Source organism: Crocodylus siamensis, chromosome 1, assembly GCF_052110815.1.
Source record: "Crocodylus siamensis isolate JL-2025a chromosome 1, ASM5211081v1, whole genome shotgun sequence".
Taxonomy (NCBI): Eukaryota; Metazoa; Chordata; order Crocodylia; family Crocodylidae; genus Crocodylus; species Crocodylus siamensis.
In genome coordinates, this window is record NC_143395.1 from 31,725,685 (window position 1) to 31,743,934 (window position 18,250).

The 18,250-nt window shown below is 40.6% G+C and overlaps 1 protein-coding gene across 4 annotated transcripts in view; it reads right to left on the reverse strand.

The window, feature by feature from the left end:
• The window catches only part of TRAPPC12 (trafficking protein particle complex subunit 12), a 102,212-nt gene that overhangs the window by 40,338 nt on the left and 43,624 nt on the right, over window positions 1-18,250 (reverse strand). For all 4 annotated transcript variants that reach the window (XM_090032705.1, XM_090032715.1, XM_090032696.1 and 1 more), the window contains one exon: window positions 5,778-5,890. In XM_090032705.1, the coding sequence (XP_089888831.1) occupies window positions 5,778-5,890 (113 nt within the window). The remainder of the gene's footprint in view (window positions 1-5,777; window positions 5,891-18,250) is intronic.

The following is an 18,250-nucleotide window of genomic DNA, read 5'->3' on the forward strand; positions in this document are numbered from 1 at the left end:
TTTGGGTGGGCTAAAATTAGCATGTGAACAGTTTTCAGTACCTTTGTTTTTTTCCTTAAATTTAAACAAACAATGTAAGGGGAGTACATGCTATTGTATATTGTCTTTACATTTTTACAAGTATTCCAATAAAAATTAATTCCTTTCCACATAAAGCTTTGAATTTGGTTGAATATAACATTTAAACCACATTAAGTGTACTATATTTAATTTTTTTCTTAATAAAAATATTTCAGTTTGTGGCTATTTACACATAAAATTAACATGGGGTACTTTTTATTTTGTTTACTAAATGTAAGTCAAATAAACATGCTAAATCAGATCATGCTCTATTTAGGGTACTGGAAACATTTTCAATTCAAAATTTTCTGGAAAACCCACATCTCTGGGTGAAAGCATTTAATTGTAGCAGATGTAATCTTTGTTACAGCTGGTAAGCTCTTTCAATTCCAGACATATCCTACAGGTTAGATGCAACTTTTTGCTTTGTTTTATACTAAGGTGCTGCAACAGCGTAGGCAGCGCTGTTACCACTGTGGCCAGGTGGAACTGCACTGCATATGCTACTTTTTAAAAAAAACAAAAAAACAAAAACAAAACCCCCCCCCCCAAAAAAAAAAAAAGATAAGCATAAAAGTCCATGTGTTCTCTCAGCATATCAGTGAATTCTTTCCTTAAGGGAGTGGCTCTCAACTGGAGTGCTGCTGCCAATGCCTCTGCAGCTAGGTGAAACTGAGCCAGGCATCTCCTACAGAGCCAGAAAAAAGCAGCTGTGGCAGGAGCTCCTGATCTCACTACAACCCTTGCTGGTCAGACAGAACACAGTATCCCCTGGAAACAGGAGCACATGGGGTATATGGAACTGTCCCTGATGCCCGTTTCTGGGACAAGAGTGAGGGGCTGTGATGAGTGAGTGCACTTGCCACAGGTGCTTCTCAATCTGGCTCTACAAGAGGTGCCTGGTGGAGTTCCACCTGGCTGCAGGTGCATTGGCAGCATCACCCCAGCTGAGAGCCACCACCCTAAGAATAGGAGAATTCACTGAAATGCTGATAAAACACATGAATTTTTATGCTTATATTAAAAAAAAGTGTTTCTTATGTCAAGCCTTGTTCCCAGTTAGACACAGTTTCCTTTTTTAAAGAATTCACAACCTCTTACTTCATGTAAATCCAAGAGGTGGAGGTGGTAGCTGTGATGAGTCTGGGAGATAGGGAAAGGCTGGGGATAGTGGCAAAGCCACAGCTGAAGCAAGGGAACAAGGTGACAGAAGAAAATGTAGAGATACAGATTTATATTAGTGGGATGAGCAGGGAACATGATGATGAAAAGGAAAAAAAGAGAGCAAAAGAATTGGTGTGAACTCTAGAAGAGCAGGGTAACAAGGGTGGGAAGTGAAACCAGCAGGGGATGCAGAAGAAGCAGGAAGAAGATGGATGCTATGAAGCACAGGAGTGTGGTAAGAACTATGAAGGACTGGCAGATGGTTGTGCATACAAAAGAAGTTTGAAAAATTCTGCGAGGGCAACCTTGTAGAAGATCTTCCTCAGGTAGCTAAAACTGCTTTGTTCCATTAACCAGGAATAAATCTAATCAAAGGCCGACAGTTTTTCTCTCTAAATTTTTGTCTTCAGGTGAATGCTGATAAGAGTGTCTTTCTTAGTAATGTTAACATTTAAGTAGTTCCAACTAGGTTTTCAAGTGCATGCATGAATGAAACACTTTGTATGCGAAAAGCCTGTGGTGGCAAACAGTGCATTAAACTTTCCCTCAACTCCTCAAAACCAAAAAACTGAAATTGTGCAAAAACCTACACACAAACAGAAAGTGCAGGATATGCAATTCTGTTGTTTCTGTGATTTTCCACTCATTATATTTATAACAATATCTGAGTTCAGTAGAAAAATGTACAGGATCTAAAATTTCTACTTGAGGGATATCTACAACTATAAATGTTATGAAATAAAATTTGAGGCTGGGAAAAGTTTGCATTTGACAACCTCCATAAAAATGCATAACAAAACCCTAGTGATTCAAGGACAACTTTGTTACGATAGCCTTTAGTTTTCTGTGTAAATTTGGTGCTTATTATAATAATTCTCCCATTGTAATATTCTATAATACTAATCTTTTATGCTCTACAAGGTCTGGGAAGCAGAAGCTATACTACCATGCCATTAAAATGCTGTTCATCCCCTTTGATATTGACTGTACAGTTTTGGCTTTGTTAGTCCTGGTGCAGTCTTGAAATGGAACTTAGACATTTAAGTACATTTTATATTTTATAGGACTGCAGTATTTATCAACTAAATTAGATTTGTTGACTATACTGATTTGTTTGGCCTTACAGACAACTAACTGCTAATAGTGAAATCTCATAGTTGTGTATGCAACATCAGACCACACCTATAACAATGAGTTCAAGTTTGCATATCTGATTATAAAAACCTGCTGACAAGTTTATGATGTTCAGAAAAAGAATAAAAACATTAATAATGGTGGTCTGAAGATACTGCATGATGAGAAGGGTGAAGAGTTTAATGGGCATAGGATAGCTGAAGTTTTGGCTAAGGGCAATTATTTTATAAACAACTGAAAGATGTAAACTTCAAGAAAAGAGAAGAATTTTGGATGATAACAATAGGTCTAAGTTAGGAGTCCTGTGGAAATTAAGAAAGGGAAAAAAGAATATGAAGAAAATATTTTTAACAGTTAGAATGAATAAGTATTGGACTGGAATGGTCTCCCAAGGGAAGTGGTGTCAACCCCACATATACTGGCTCATTAAAAAAGTAGAGTAAGTGTTGGAGAGCAACCTGTATTTACAGAGAGGGAGAGAGAGAAAAAACTAAGTAAGCTAATAGGTCTTTTCAAACCCCTAGCTTTTATGATTCCTGGATCATTTGATTTACATAATGGATATTCATATGCACTTCTGTAAATGAGAACTGAACATTTTCAAAACATTCTCTTTCTCCATTTTAAAGTATTGTAGTAAAACAAAACACTAGAGGTTTATGGCTGCAAAGTTTCCCTAAAAATTCCCTTATATTCCAAAGGGTTCCCATGGGTAATATGGTGACATTACAAAGAATGCAACATACTAATTTTTAATGTTTTTTCTTGGTCGTGCCACAACTTCCTCCATAAATTTGAAGCCTCAATTATTAGATCTGGCTGACTCCTTCCCAAAACAAAAATATATACCGAAATGACAGGTTTAATGTTTGTTTCTAAGCAGTTTCAAATGCCTTTTAGGCAGTTAAATTGCCACCAGTCTAAAATCTTGCACCATTCTGTTCATACATCTTCCTCTTTATTCTCTCTCCTCCTTCCTCTCTACCTACTTCTGTAGTTCCTGCTTTACAGCTGTATTTATTTGAAGGAAAGCAAGAAAAGCCATCGAGAGTAAGACTGTTAAATAACTAAACAATAAAACAAAATAATGTTGGGGGGAAGGGAGAAGAGAAGAAATGCTAATTTATAGGGCTGTGAGAAATTTCGACGGGTGTTTCTTTTCGAGGCTGTTTCAAATCCGTTTCGAGTTTGAAACAGCAAACTCAAAACAGAACAAAAGGTTTTGAAACAGCTTCAAAACAAAATGACAGCACTTGAAAAGTTTCGAAAGTTTCAAAACGTTTCGAAGCAGCCCGGTGGGCAGATTCCAGGGGAGAGCCAGGGCTGTGCTCCGAATGCTCTGCCAGCCCTGTGGAGCTCAGCTCGGCAGGGCAGGAGAGCGAGTGGCAGATCCTCTCTGAGCGCAGCCCTGGCCAGTGGCTTTCCCTGCCTCCCGCCATCAGGCTCAGCTCCATGGGGGTCACGGAGCCTCATGCTGCTGGGCTGTGCTCGCCAGGGCTGCGCTCCAAGCAGCTCTGTTACTGGCTCTCCCAGCACTGGGCTGAGCTCCATGGTACCAGAGGAGCTGCTTGGAGTGCATCCTTGGCTCTGAGCGCAGTCTGGTGGCTGGAGGTGGGGGAGAGCCAGTGGTGGAGCTGCACAGAGTGCAGCCCTGGCTCTGAGCACAGCCCTGGCCAGTGTCTCTCCCCAGCTTCTTGCTCCACGGGGCTGCGGAGCCTCCCATTGCCGGGCTGTGCTTGCCATGGCTGTACTCTGAGCAGCTTCGCTACTGGCTCTCCCATTGCTGGGCTGAGTTCTGTGGGGCTGGCAGAGCTGCTCAGAGTGCAGCCTGGTGGCGGGAGGTGGGGAGAACCAGGGCTGTGCTCCAAGTGGCTCTGCCAGCCCCATGGAGCTCAATCTGCCCTCCCAGTGCTGCCAGATTCCTCCCAGGGGTACAGGCCCCCAAATCTGCATGTGGGATGACAGGAGGTTGCCATTACTGCCTGGGGCCAGCAGCAGCAGCAGTTTTCCCAGCGCTGGGTGCGGGCTGCATCGAGCACCAGTCCCACATGGCAACCTCCTGTCATCCCACGTGCAGATCCAGGGGCCTGCACCCCTGGGAGGAGTCCAGCACAGGCCCACAGCCTTCCTGAGGGTGTGGGCCCCCAGATCTGCACGCAGGATGACAGGAGGCTGCCGTTGCTGGCAAGTGACATGAGTTTTGCTTTTAGCAGTTTGAGGTGCAGTTTCCCAGAAACCCCTCCACCTATCTCCTTGAAACATGTCAGGCTTCTCATGCCCTCAGAAGGAGCTACCATTCCTGCAATTTTCATCCAAATCAGTCAAGAAATGACAAAGTATAGGTATTTTTATAATTCCCCATTATAGCCTCTGGGCAAAACTCTGAAATGCATTGAAACAGTTTCAACAAAATGAAACGGAACAGTGCTTTGAAACAAAATGAAACGAAACACTATCCTTTTGAAACAGCGAAACGCAAGTCAAAATGAAAGGTGCTGTTTAGCACAGCCCTATTAATTTATTTTCCTTTCACCTCTCAGTTGACTAACAATTCTTTCCCTGTGGGGATGTTATGGCTAATAATAACCCAATGGATTTCTCCACTTCAATGAATAGAAATTTCAAGAATTTCTTTTCCCTTCCATGAAAAAGGAGTTTAGAACTCAATTACATTTGAATTCTAGTAGTACCTTCTCCACTGAATTGAATATCCTCTGAAAGGATGTGGCACTTCAAATGTCAGCTCCTACAAGAACAGGCCTCTGTAAGCAAAAGACAATATGAAGCTCCACAAAGTAGCTGTCTAGATGAAAGTTTTTTAAAGATAGGGAAAAGTTTTTATCCAAAAGTAGCTGAAGGGAAGGGGCCAGTTGTAAACCTAGGGAATGAAATGGCTACAAGCAGACATTATTTTTGTGAAACAAAAAGCTCCTTCAAAGAGACTTCCTCCATATAGCCAAACTCTGTATACTCTGTAACAGTTTCCTGAAAGACCCTCCAACACCATAGCAAGTGCTACCAGTTGTCAAACCCTTCTCTTCCCTCTATCACAGTTGAAAGAAAAAGAGCCCTGCTTCTTTGTATTAACATCTGATTATCTGAGTCACCCTCCTGTTTAGAAAAGCAGGTAAAGCCATATTTCCCACTCCAGTTAGCAGAGATGGCAATCATAGAAAGAGGAACATGCTGAATTATTAAAAAGGGGCAACAACTATTACTTCCCAGAAACTAATCTGTACTTAGTAGAAGTTTCCTCCATGATGTACAATCCTGTGCACTTTGAGACACGATACCTATGCACTTCACCATAATTAGGATGTAGTCTAAAATTATTCTTTTTACTCGGACAGGTTGGAAAAAGGCAATAAAACATACCTGCTTAAATACAAAGATATTCTATTGTATCAAGAAATTCTTACTTTTGTGCAGATGGTTTTCATGCTGTGCAGTCTATCAAGTGACTCTTGGGGATTTCCTAGGTATTGAGGAAGTTCAGCATGTAAAATCCGCATGGAAAAAGGAACCATGGAACCTAGAAGAAAAAATAATTGATATGAAATATCACTGCCTGAATTCTCAGTAAATAATTTTTCCTATTATTTAACCTAGGGTCCCTCTACACATGCGTGTAAAGCATGGTTAACTGGTGCCTCCCGAAACAGTGGGGGATGGGGAGGAGGAAACAGTTTGTAGGTGGCAGTGTTAGCAGTGGGGTGGCGAGTGGTGACCACCTGTAGAAGCCAGTGGCAGCATCAGCAGCAGGGGTGAAAGGGTGGTGAGCAGCAACTGCCCGCAGAAGCCAGTGGTGGCAGCAGTGGAGGGAGGTGTATGACGAGCAGTGGCTGCCTGCAGAAGCCAGCAGCAGTCGCCAATCTCATGGGGGGCAAGTGCCCCCCCGTATCCTCTCCCTACCAGTCACGTATGGTATAAAGGCATCTAATGCACAATCCACAAAAATATGCCTCCTGCCACAACACATGGGAAACAAACTGTTGCAATCTGTCAGCTGTACCCTATGCACCCCCATGGCTGAGAAACCACAGCTGCTGTGGGGGCACACAACACAGCCCCGCCATTGAGATATTGCACTATGGTATCCAGCAGACTGCAGCAGCTAGTCTCTCAGCCAAGGAAGTGCGTGGGGTGCCCCCATGGCTGGGACCTCACAGCAGCTGCGGTTTCCTGACTGCAGGGGTGTGCAGTGCTCCTCGCAGCTGGAAGCCCTGTTGGTTGGGAGCTCTCAGGCTTGGGGGTGCACGAGGCCCCCCCCGACCTGGGAGCTCCAGTCAGCTGAAGGGAGTCCCAACCACAGGGGCTTTTAGCTACACGTTCAATTAATGGCATGATAGTAAGTAGCTACAAAGTTATTAAACATATTTTGTAGAATAACTGTGGCTTATTCCTCCTTTCATCATGCCATTAATTGATTGATTATGCGACCGGGCGACCACTTAAGGCCTGATTAAATGGTTAATCACACTTCAAATGTAATGTGTAGATGGAGCCTTAGTGTTTAATCAGATCTGTATGTTCACAGAAAGTGAATTTTATTTCCACTTTTACATAACTAAAGATGAAAGTAGCAAATATTTAACTGATTTACAAGTCATATTTTTGAGGTAGAAATATAAATGCACACAAAAACATAAACAAAGGGAAAGATGATGCGACTAATTCTAATTTCAAAACAGCGTATGATTTGCTTAGAAGTCCCAAAAGATTTATTTGAAGAATGAGTAAATGAAAACAAAGGATCAACATGGAAGTTTATTCAAGTTTCAACTAGAGAGCTGCTATTGATAAAGAATAATCAATAATTTACAAACAGTACAGAAAAACTGAAATGGCTTTTCAAATGGTAAATCCTAAAGAAACCCATTGAAAAAGGCAGACAGCCAAACATATAAGCAACTCAAATTAATTGCAATGGTTTTCCAAATTAAAAAATAAAGATGTTAACGATCCTCAAATTAAAAAATGAAGAGATTAAAAGAGAAAATAGGGACAGAAAAAAAGGAGATTAAAAAAACCCTTAAAAATTACAAGATGGGGAATGAGAGGTAAAAATATTACTATGACATATATTAAATATAATATACAATTAAAACAGAAAAACAAAAGGTAGCGTTAAAGCTTCTATCATCTGTAGTTTAGTAGCACCCAAAAGCTACTAAAGAATCTGGAATCCACTCTATTAAGTGGGTACTCACACCTGGAGTTTATAGTAAGACACTTCTTTGTTGAACTAAATATTGGTTCCTATGAAGACCATTCTTTGTAGTGCTCTTATGAAGGGATACTTTATACTGTGAAACCTATTCTGAATAAAGGTTTTCTTTCAGTAAACCAGAATGATGCAAAATGGAAGAGAGAAGAGAACCTTAAACAATATTTGCAAAGAAAATATTGTTTTCCCTTGAAATTAGCATGCTTTTTCTTTTTTACTTTCTATTCAAGATTCACTCCTGTTGGAGAGCAAACCCCCTAATTGAGTCCCACGTGATCTACACCTTGAAAAATTTTGCCCTTGGAAATTTTTTAAAACAATTCAAATGGACTTTGAACAGAATTACCTAAGGAAAGAAAATGATCCCAAAAAACTGGAAGTTATAGTTCACCCTTGTTTGTAAGTAATGCTGCAGGAAGAAGCTGGAGATAAAATATTAGCTTATAGCTCTAGGATTCTAACATTCCATTTGCCCATTGTAGACATGCTCTGAAGGGATTTTCCTCCACGGAATCCTAATTTTGGCTTATTTGTTCTCATAAACAGGACTCAGGGACTTTTCACAAAACTGATGAAAATTCACACCTTCACTTATAAGACGTGTCAAGGAGGTATATATACCATGAGTCACTGTCTCTAAACATTTTTAAATGAGACTGTTTTTTGGTTAAGGTTCTAAATCACTAATTATGACTTTCAGAGTAAGCCAATTACATTTAAGAAAATTCCCTTTTGCCAAAGGTAAGAATCTCCGATGGCTTCTTTTAGTGACCTCTACTTTCCCTTTGAAGGGGTACATAGAAATTACATAAAGCATCAAACATATAATATAAAGTAAGAAAATAAGGAAGTAAAAAATGCTTTGGGAATTCTTTTTAAACGAGCAATTGAAAAGATTATTAAACCAATAGTAAAAGACATGTATGCATTAATTTATCTGGATATCACAATGTGATATGGAATAAATTATAGATTTGGTAACAAATTTAAAATCTGTTCTCATCTTGTATCATGAATTGAGATGTCAAGATAAATTAATGAGGTTTGTTTGCCTGCCAAAATTTGTTATCATTATCAGACTTCTTCAGAATGACAGGACAGCAACCATCCTAAGTAATGGCTTGGAAACAGAAATGGAGTTAAGCAGGGATGTGTGATTGCACACTCTTTTTCATCTATATCTGCATCTCACTGCTGATTGGTTTTCATTTGGAGTCAGTATCTGGTATCCATCATTCAGCACAGACAGAAATCTATTTAACAATCAACTAGTTACAGTCCAAAACCTAGATAACCAACACCTCCATTACTGTTCTTCAATATGCAGGTGATTGTGTCATGTGTGCTTACTCAACTGAGGAGCTCCAGGCCATTCTCGATTGCTTCTGTGAAGTGTATGAAATGCTCGACTCACTGTCAACTTCATGAAAATCAAGATACTTTACCGACCCACCCCAAAATAACCACATATTACAATTAGAGGGTAATCTTTGGAGAATGTTGAACATTTTCCCTACGTTGGCAGCCACCTTTACCAAAAAGTAAACACATATGACAATATTGAATACTGGATAAAATCTGCCAGTGCTGCCTTTGGATGTATCCAAAATCAGGTCTTTGATGATCATGATATAAAATTTCTCATCTACCAAGGTGCTGTCATCCCTACCCCGTTGTATGGGACAACATATTGGAAACACCTCAAAGATCTGGAACATTACAAACAACGTCTTCAGAAAATCCTCCATATTTATTGGAAGGAAGAAGAACTAGCATTGTGGCTCAAGCAAACACCATCAGCATCAATGCCATGTGTACATGGCACCAGCTTCATTGGGCAGGACATGTCATAAAAATGTCTGACAACTAGCTTCCAAAACAGGTCCTATACTCCCAACTCACTTATGTTACCACTCGAGAGATGGGCAAAAGAAAAGAGTTAAGGATACCTCAAAGGACAGTCTGAAGAAATGTGATATCAACATCAATACCTGGGAGATTCAAGCACTGAATTGTCCCCAGTGGTGCTGTGATGTACAACAAAGGATCGATCATTTCAAGCAAATGCACCTCACTAGGGAGGCAGACAGATGAAAGAGACAAAGGGAAAGAGCTTTGACCTGACATCACCAGGACCTACTTATTCCTTCTGGAACAATTTGCCACATCTGCAGTCAAACATGGATCTTGAATCAGCCTCCTCAGTCATCTATAGTCTCACCAATAATTTCCCAATTTACTGGAACACTGTCATCCTTGTATTGAGGGACTGCTGATGATGACAGACAGGGTAAGAACAGGTAAGGAAAAAACTTCTGGATGCTGACAGAAGCAAGCAGGCTGGAGGCAGCTAATGTATGCACTGCAGAGGGAATGTCAAGGAAAAATTCTTCTTTAGCAGTAAGTATTGAACCTCAAGTGCCCACACTGCAAATCTAAAGAGGCAAACTTGACCTTAGACTGACTACATTCTTTACCATGATTCTGGCAGAATAAGCTCAGATTCAACTCTCAAAGAATAATTCTGCCAGGAAATAACAACAAGAAATGCAGAAAGACAGCTACTTCAATATGGCTTTTTTAGAGAAAAGTTAGCTTAATGTACCAGTGCTGTATGAACCATGCCACTCATGATAGACTCTAATACAGAGGTGTCAAACATACAGCCTGAAGGAGTCTGTGTCAGCACCAGTAGAAAAGGAATTAACATCACCACCTGCTTAATCTCCAACACAGCAGCTGAGGGTGAGGTAGTGCCGAGCAGTGGTGACATTAACCCTTTGGCTCCTGGTACCAACACAGCAGGGAAGCATGATGAGAAGCTCTGTGGTCTAGATTTGGAGGTTGGTCATCTGGTCCATGAGGAAGCCCTCAGTCTTGATCTGACCTGTGGGGCTATATGAGTTTGACACCCCTGCACTAATGGATTTTTTTGTTCCAACTTAAAAACAAGGAACTAATGCTAACTAGTGCAGTAATGCTCTATAAAGTGTGGAAAGGAAGATAGAAAAATCAGCTGAAGTTTAGGCAGCATTTCCAACTTTGGAAAGAACTCAGAATAAAGCTGCTTCATTGGCTCTCTTGATAAAAATCCAACCCAGCAGCACTGTTGCATGGGAGACTTGAATGTGGGAGCAGAATCAGCATAACTTTATCTATATGCAGGTGGGTACATAACATACCACAAAAAATATAGCACACAGGGGAATAGCTATTTTGGAAACTTGCTGATCTTCTACACTGCATTCAAGGCCATGAGTCTGGGTGAGCACAATGGGAAAGGGTAATTCATAACCCCCAATCATGACCAAAGCTTGCATCAGATAATATTAGCATGATGAATGGAGATGAAAACTAACAGCATTTTATTTAAAAATCAGATTTACATTGTGTCTAGAGACAATAATTTGCCAATTATTTTGTGCTCCTCAAAAGGTCAGGTAACAAGTGTAGTAGTACATGCTGACTATTCACAATACTAAGGCAGAATGGGCATTTAGCAATATTACCTAAAAATGCACTTAAAATTTATTTTTTCTTATTTGTCAAGCACCAATGATCTGCAGCTTCCTTTGGGACAGCCAGCCAGCCAAAAACCACTCCAATGTGATCCATTAGTCGGAAGCTTGCTGTGATAATCTCATCTTTCACAAATACTATGCAGGCACAGAGCCAAACTACATGAGGATCATCAATACAGCTCTTTCCTCAACTAGAATTTCATGTTATTTTATTCTGTTATTATTGCTGTTGTGGTCCATCCCAGAAGGATCCAGACCACTGGTGATGTTTTCTGTCCTTAGTTTCTTATGTAGAAATACATTTTGATAATGTTGTCAGAATCCTGAGCACATTATGTAATTTTTACTGTAAGTCCAGGCTAGGCATGCTTGGAAAATATGTCTATTGTCAATTGTTAATAGATTAAGTGAGATTCCATTACTTAATGTCAGTAGACTTAGACCAGACTTAGTATTTTCACCTCGACTTCCTTCTAAACTCTAAAGAAGAAGAAATGGAAGACTTGATTTTTGCTTTATTTTGCTGAATTGCTACAAAGCCCTCGGTATTCTCTTGGCTACACTTATGCGTTCAAGAAAATGAAGTAAAAAGGAACTACTTTTGTACAGTAGAAAGGAAAGAGTTGTTAAGTTGGACCCAGGTAGGCTACCCCAATCAACTTATTCAAAATGTTGTAAAATGAGGTCTAATCAAACTGGGAGACTCAATTAAGAAGTAACAGACAATACCTCCCCACCCCAATTAAAAATCTCACTTGGTTCATAAGAAACCCTGGTATTTTTCTTATTAGACAGACAAATTTGAGATCCAAACTAGTTTTGGATAAGTTACCGTAAGATTTTTTTTTTAATATAGATTTCTAAATTCAATTGGTCATTAATGCTGACTAAATTATTTTGACCCACTGGTGTATCTATATCTAAGTATATCTCAGTAGCACCCATACAAAAACAATGCAGTGTTAATTTAACAAACAATCATAGCTTGTCCCTCTAGTTGCAAATACTGATTATTAACTTATTTTAGATTTTGAAAGTTAAAGTTTGAGTGCTATGACCATAAGGTGCCCATAGACCATACACAAAGTCAGCTTCCCTTGATAAATCTATGGCATTCCTATAAAATGAACCTGGAGGGATTTGTCCATATAAAGAGTTTTTGTGACTCTAGAATCATTTTTTAAAAGAAACAGAAAAAATAATTGAATATGTTCTACCTATTGTATGATCTCTAGCATCCAAAAATTGAATCTGAGGCTTTTGCTCAGATTGAGGTATAGGAATAATTATCTTTGAACTACTGTGACAGAAAAAAGTTGAGAAAGGCCTTGAAAGTACAAGAGAAGCAATAGCAAGTTACTAAAAGTCTTTTGAGAAGGTGGATGGTTGTGAACCTTTGTTATCAAGACTCTGCAAGGTGACCTGTGTATATATCATGGTGGAAGGTAAGGTTACGAGCATAATGGGCTCTAAAAGCAGCTCAGTAGAGTTTCATGGAGAGAACGGAAGATGAAAAAGGCAAAGACCAAACTGTAATATAACTCTTGTGAATCTTCAATGAAGTCTCATCAGCTCTGCTGATAGAAAGTGAAAAGCAATCGGATGAAAGCATCACAAGAAAGCGCTGACTTTGAAGACTTAACTGACTTAATAGAGCGCAATAAGAATTTTGGTCTAAACAACAGAACTTTGATTTGTTGCTCTATGACACTACAACATCAGGTTGCATCAAAGGCATGTCTTTCAGCTTCCTCCTGCTGAGAGTAAGAAAGAACAAGCCAAATGAACTGACATGGAAGAGCCCATTTCAGTAGAAAAGAGCAAATCTATAAAAACACAGTTTTCCCTCTGCCTTGTGAGGCATAGAGAATGAGCTGTCTGATTAAAAATAAACCCCTTTTCAATAGTTTTAATATGAAGATGGTAACAAAGGAAAAAAGAATTGAAAATGTTAGTACAGCAAGTGTAACAAGTCTTGTTGAAAGAGAAGCATGACTGAAAATATACTAAAGGTAAAGAAGAAGATACTTAATTTATAACTGAAAAAGAAAAATTAAAATTTTAAAAAAGTTGGCATAAATGAAACTTTTAAAGGGAATCTATAAAAAATGCTATATTCTGATCATCTTATTATCAACTAAAAATGAATCTACCCATATCAACTTTTTAAAAATAAACTTAAAATACAATTTTTAAATAATCATTTAAACAAGAATGAAATAAAATAATTCTATATCACTTAATTTAATCACAATAAACAATTGAAGTTTTGCTTAAATCCTCAGCTAATTATTCCCCCAAAAGTACTTTTTGTGACAGACAAATATTAGATGTTTTATGAGACAGCAAAAAAAAATACAACAGTCTGTTACAACAGGCAAAACACACAATAGAAAATGTATAGCTTGTGTAACAGTTTGGGAAGAAATAACTCGAATAGTCTGAAAATTCACAAGTACTGATGAAGAAGAATACAATGACACTTATTTACCCAAACCAGGATGCACAAAACAACAACATTAGGAACAAACCTTACCCTCTACCCTGCCAATCAATCCATGAAAAACATCTCTCACGAAAAGTGTTTCCCCCCAATAAGATAACTACTAGATACTTCATGCAGTTCACTTTCCATGTAAAATCAGCAGTAGCAGTGCTCAGACACATGGTGATGAAAGTCTCCATGAAACTGGCAGGGTGCAATAGAAAAAATAGTGGATAAACCATTTTAAAAAGATGACTGTATCTTTAAATAGAAGAATCTAGGTATGTTTTAAGGTAAAAGTCAAGTGATCAGAAGTAAACACAAAAATTAAAATGTTAGTTGAATAAAACCTGTGAAATTTAAGAATTAATGCCTCAAAAAGGTTTCTATGTAAGTTGCTTTGTGGATAAATACCTTGGAATTATTTAATTTGTGAACCACTACCTTTTTTTCCCAATTTATAAACTGCTACTGTTTTCTCCATTGAAAGAAACCCATCATTCAAGGTGATTAGAATTATATAATCAGCTTTTTCCAGAAAAGCACAAAGAAAAAGACCATTTCTTTTAGATGATATGACATTTGTAACTTGTTCTTTAAGTAATAATTAGTATTCAAGAGACTTAGCCACTCACACTTCTCAGGAGAACTACATGCTGTATGTGTCGGCTACCAGTAATTAATATTTCTGATATGAAAAGGAAGAGATCCCTTGAAGCTTTCTAGAAATAAAGGCAAGAACAGGAGATTGTTGTTCTCTCATTATTATTGCACCATTCCCTCAAGTCTAGTCTCTCTTTTCTTCCTCCTTGTCTCTACAAAGTAAACAAACACCCTCAGTCCCAATTTATCTTGGCAGCCTGGAAGAGACACCCAGTTGTCTCTGCAGCAGCTCCCCGGTAAGCTGCAGTGGAAGAAAGCAGGCTCTGCTGCAGTCTCTTCTAAGCATACTCTCATCGCTCACCACACATTCGCACCACCAGTCGCTGAAACAATCTCATCTATAATTTATGATGCACAATTTTTGAACCCGCTTCAGGCAACAGGAATTGACATTAAAGGCAACTAAGTAGGACTCGGCTCTCTCTATATATATATTAAAAAAAAAACTCTGGGAGGAAAAGGGTGAAAATTCTGAGGGGGGAAAATGACTTTTCTTGGAAACTTATAAAATCTGTTTTTATGTGGAAATTTAAAAAAGCCACAGATTAGATACATAAATAAATATACATACCGGTTTATGGTGATACCTTACATGCTCTAACCCCGGGCATGTAACGGGCTGAGTGAGCTGCAGGTATATAAAGGATGGGCTGCACTTGTGGTAGAGTCCCATCAATTTTGTGGCACGTTCCTATCAATTTTGTGGCAATGGGGGACTACTTTTGAGCTTTTCCCCTAGCTGCTTCTTGGCCTTTCAGCTAGGAGCAAGCAAGACACCATCATCATCATCACCACAGTCAAGGACGAGTGTCTTATCTGTGGGCCTGAAGATGGCGGACAAGGCCAGTCCAGGATCAACAGGTTCTACTGCAACTCGAGCACGTGTTTCCTTGTGGGGGGATGGTTCTGGATTCCTGATTTGGAGCAAGACTAGGAAGTATTTGAACTCCCAGGATTCCAGGCCTGAGAATGCACCCCGCTACACACCTGCCCCCAAAAAGTTTCCCATCAGTATGTTTGTATCATATGGGCTATGTGTTTTACAGTCATGCTTAGTACTGACTGCATTTAATCAACTTCATGGTTGGTTTCCATTACTGAGCATATGCTGCTTTTGGCAGCAGTTTAACAGTAGATAATGTACTTAATGAGGTTTCCTTGTATGTGAATGTAAGATGAGGAGATTTTCTATCCCATACTGATTGGGAGAAAAAAAACCTTATCTTATATTCAGTAAATTTCAATTTTAAATCTAGAGTGAATGAAAACTATTATCCAACTTTATCCACTATGGACCATAACTAATGACCTGCTATATTTCAATTAGAAGTACCATAGAAAAGTAAAGCTGTACTGTGTAGGAGGTGCATGGAAAAGTCATTAATGCAATGGTAATATTCAGATATAAAAATCAATCAAGCTCATGGACACATTGTTTTAGGAATAGTCCAAGCATACACCAACAGACAAACCTTCCATGGACTTGCAATCTAAAGACAACATAGAGAGAGAAAGGAAGTATCATTATTGTCTTTTAAAAGCTAAGGAACTGAGATAGAGTGATTAGGTCGCTAGCCAAAAGTCACACAGGACGGCAGAAACTGAACTCAATCCCTAAATTCTAGTGCCTTCATCAGGATACAGTTTAACTTCTCAAGTAACCCATTCATGATTCATGAGTTGTGTGTGTTAGATAGGGAAAGAAACTTGACTGAAGAATTTCCTTATTGGAACAAGCAGATGGCTGTGAGCAGAAACATTTCAAGGCAGAAAAGGTGAAAGGCAAAGCAGTATTTATAGTGAGCATTGTTACTTTCTTTTTCAAACTTGCTCAGTTACCTGAAACATGAATGTGAAGCAGCAATGAAACAGGCAGATAATTCCAACTTATCAATACTAGCATTAAAGAAGTCTGATAAGTGATATAATTTAATTATAAATTTTAATCTGCAAATCTATAGATTATAGAGAGGTGAAGAGATTACATCTGTTGTTTAAAGAACCAAAGGCTTATGTTGTAAAAGAGAAAAAGCCAGAAAGCTAGATTAGTTTTAATACACTAAATCTATGACAAAATAAATATTTTGTATTACATAAAAAATTAAGTGACATCTACATTGTTGAAAAGCTTCCTCCTCGTTGGTTACCTTGTGTCTCTGAATAGTTTAATCAAAGCCCAATCATGCAAACAGGATTTACACAGATGGCCATGTATCAATACAGAATACCACTGGAGGCAGTTAGACTCTATGGGCATGTCCACACATGCAGGCATGTGCGCTTAAAGTGGCTCAAATAGATTTGTAGTGTTCCTGAGCTGTGCATTTTTGCCTCCACGCACATGCCTGGACATGCACTTTGGTGTGGGGCAAGTTGTGCCACTTGGGGCAAAATAACCCTGCCCAGCTCCTCCTGGATCTGCAGCCGGGGGAGCTAGAGCCTGGGACCAGCACCTGTGCTGGCCCCAGCAATATAAAAACCTGCCCTGGAGAGCAGCTCAGAGCTAACTGCCCTCAGGAGCTTCTGAGGCCTGGCCACTTGGTATCCGGGCACACTACCCCTTGTCCCAGCTGGACTGCTGAAGCAGCCCTAACCTGGAGTGGCCCCTGCACCCTCTACCCACTGCAACAGTCTAGTAGTGGGGGCTGCTGCCTGGCTGTGATGACAGCATCTCCCCACTTGGACCTGCAGCCCCAAGGCTGTGCTCCTGCCAGACCTGGATGGGGTGCCCCCGCTCTGCCACTTGGGCAGCTATCACCTAGATGTGCTTCTTGAGGCAGCCTGCTTTGAATTGTCAAAGTGTGTCCTCTTGGCCACTTGGGGCCAAGAGGTCAGCCACCTTCTCTGTGGGGCATTCAGGGCCTGCAGTGGGCAGACCCCCAGTGGCGCAGCGCAGCCCTGATCACCTCAGAGCTGGTGCTACCTGTTGCAGGGCTGGCCCGTCTAGGCATGGCGTGGGACTGTGCAGCTTCAAGCAGCACCAGGACTGATCGGGCTGTCATCCAGGGTCCAGCCCTGCTCGCAGCGACAGCGTGTCGAGTTAAGCTGGGTCCTACCTTCATGGAACCAGGCTAGCCCAATGGTGTGCAGGGGCCCATGGAGGCAGGACCTGGCCCAGCATGACACGCCATCCCTGCAAGCAGGGCCAGACCCCGGGAGACAGCCAGAGTGGCTCCAGTGCTGCCAGAAGCCACACAAGCCTATGACAGGCAGCACAGGTGGCAGTGGCTGAGGTGATCAGGGCTGTGCTGCACCACTCGGGGCTCTGACTGCAGCAGCTCTAAGTGTCCCATGGCTGCTGCTGCTGCAGGGGTGAGCCGTGGACCCTGTGGCAGGAGGGGGGGGAAAGAGCCTGGACTCCATGGGGGACCTATGTCCCCCTCCCAGCAGCACACATCTTCAGCCCCCCTGTACCCAGTATCCCCCTTACCCCAGTCCCTACTTACTGGGGGCAGCACCCAGGTCACAACTTTGCACAGCTCCTGCTTGCCCTGCATGTGAACACAGCAGCATAGAGGCATTCTGGCCAGATGCCACAGTGTCTCTGGAGGTCCAAGCCCTGGCTTGCCTCATGGCACAGTGGGAAACCATGCCCTGTGCTGCTTTTTTCTGGGGTGTTTTTATTTGATACCTGGAAATATATCACTGGAAATACACAGCATGGCTAACATTTTTTCGTTCTCAGCGTGCCTCTTGTAGCATCTCAAACTGGGTTGAGACGCTGCAAGAGGTATGTGCACACTTAGGTGGATGCGCCCTATGGGTTTGTTTACATGGCATCCACGTTGAACCCAGGACTGCTGCCAAGAAATACACCCCAGCTGCTTTACCTGTGCCAGATCCCAGAAATTAGGTGATATAGCTGATTAAAGGAACCCTGAGAATAGATATGAATATTGCTCATAGGCTGGGGATTGCTCTTAGACCTTCTGTATCAGCTTGACAGCCCGGTATGTGCTCAGAGTAGTTCTAAGGTAGCTACAATGCTGCGCTTCT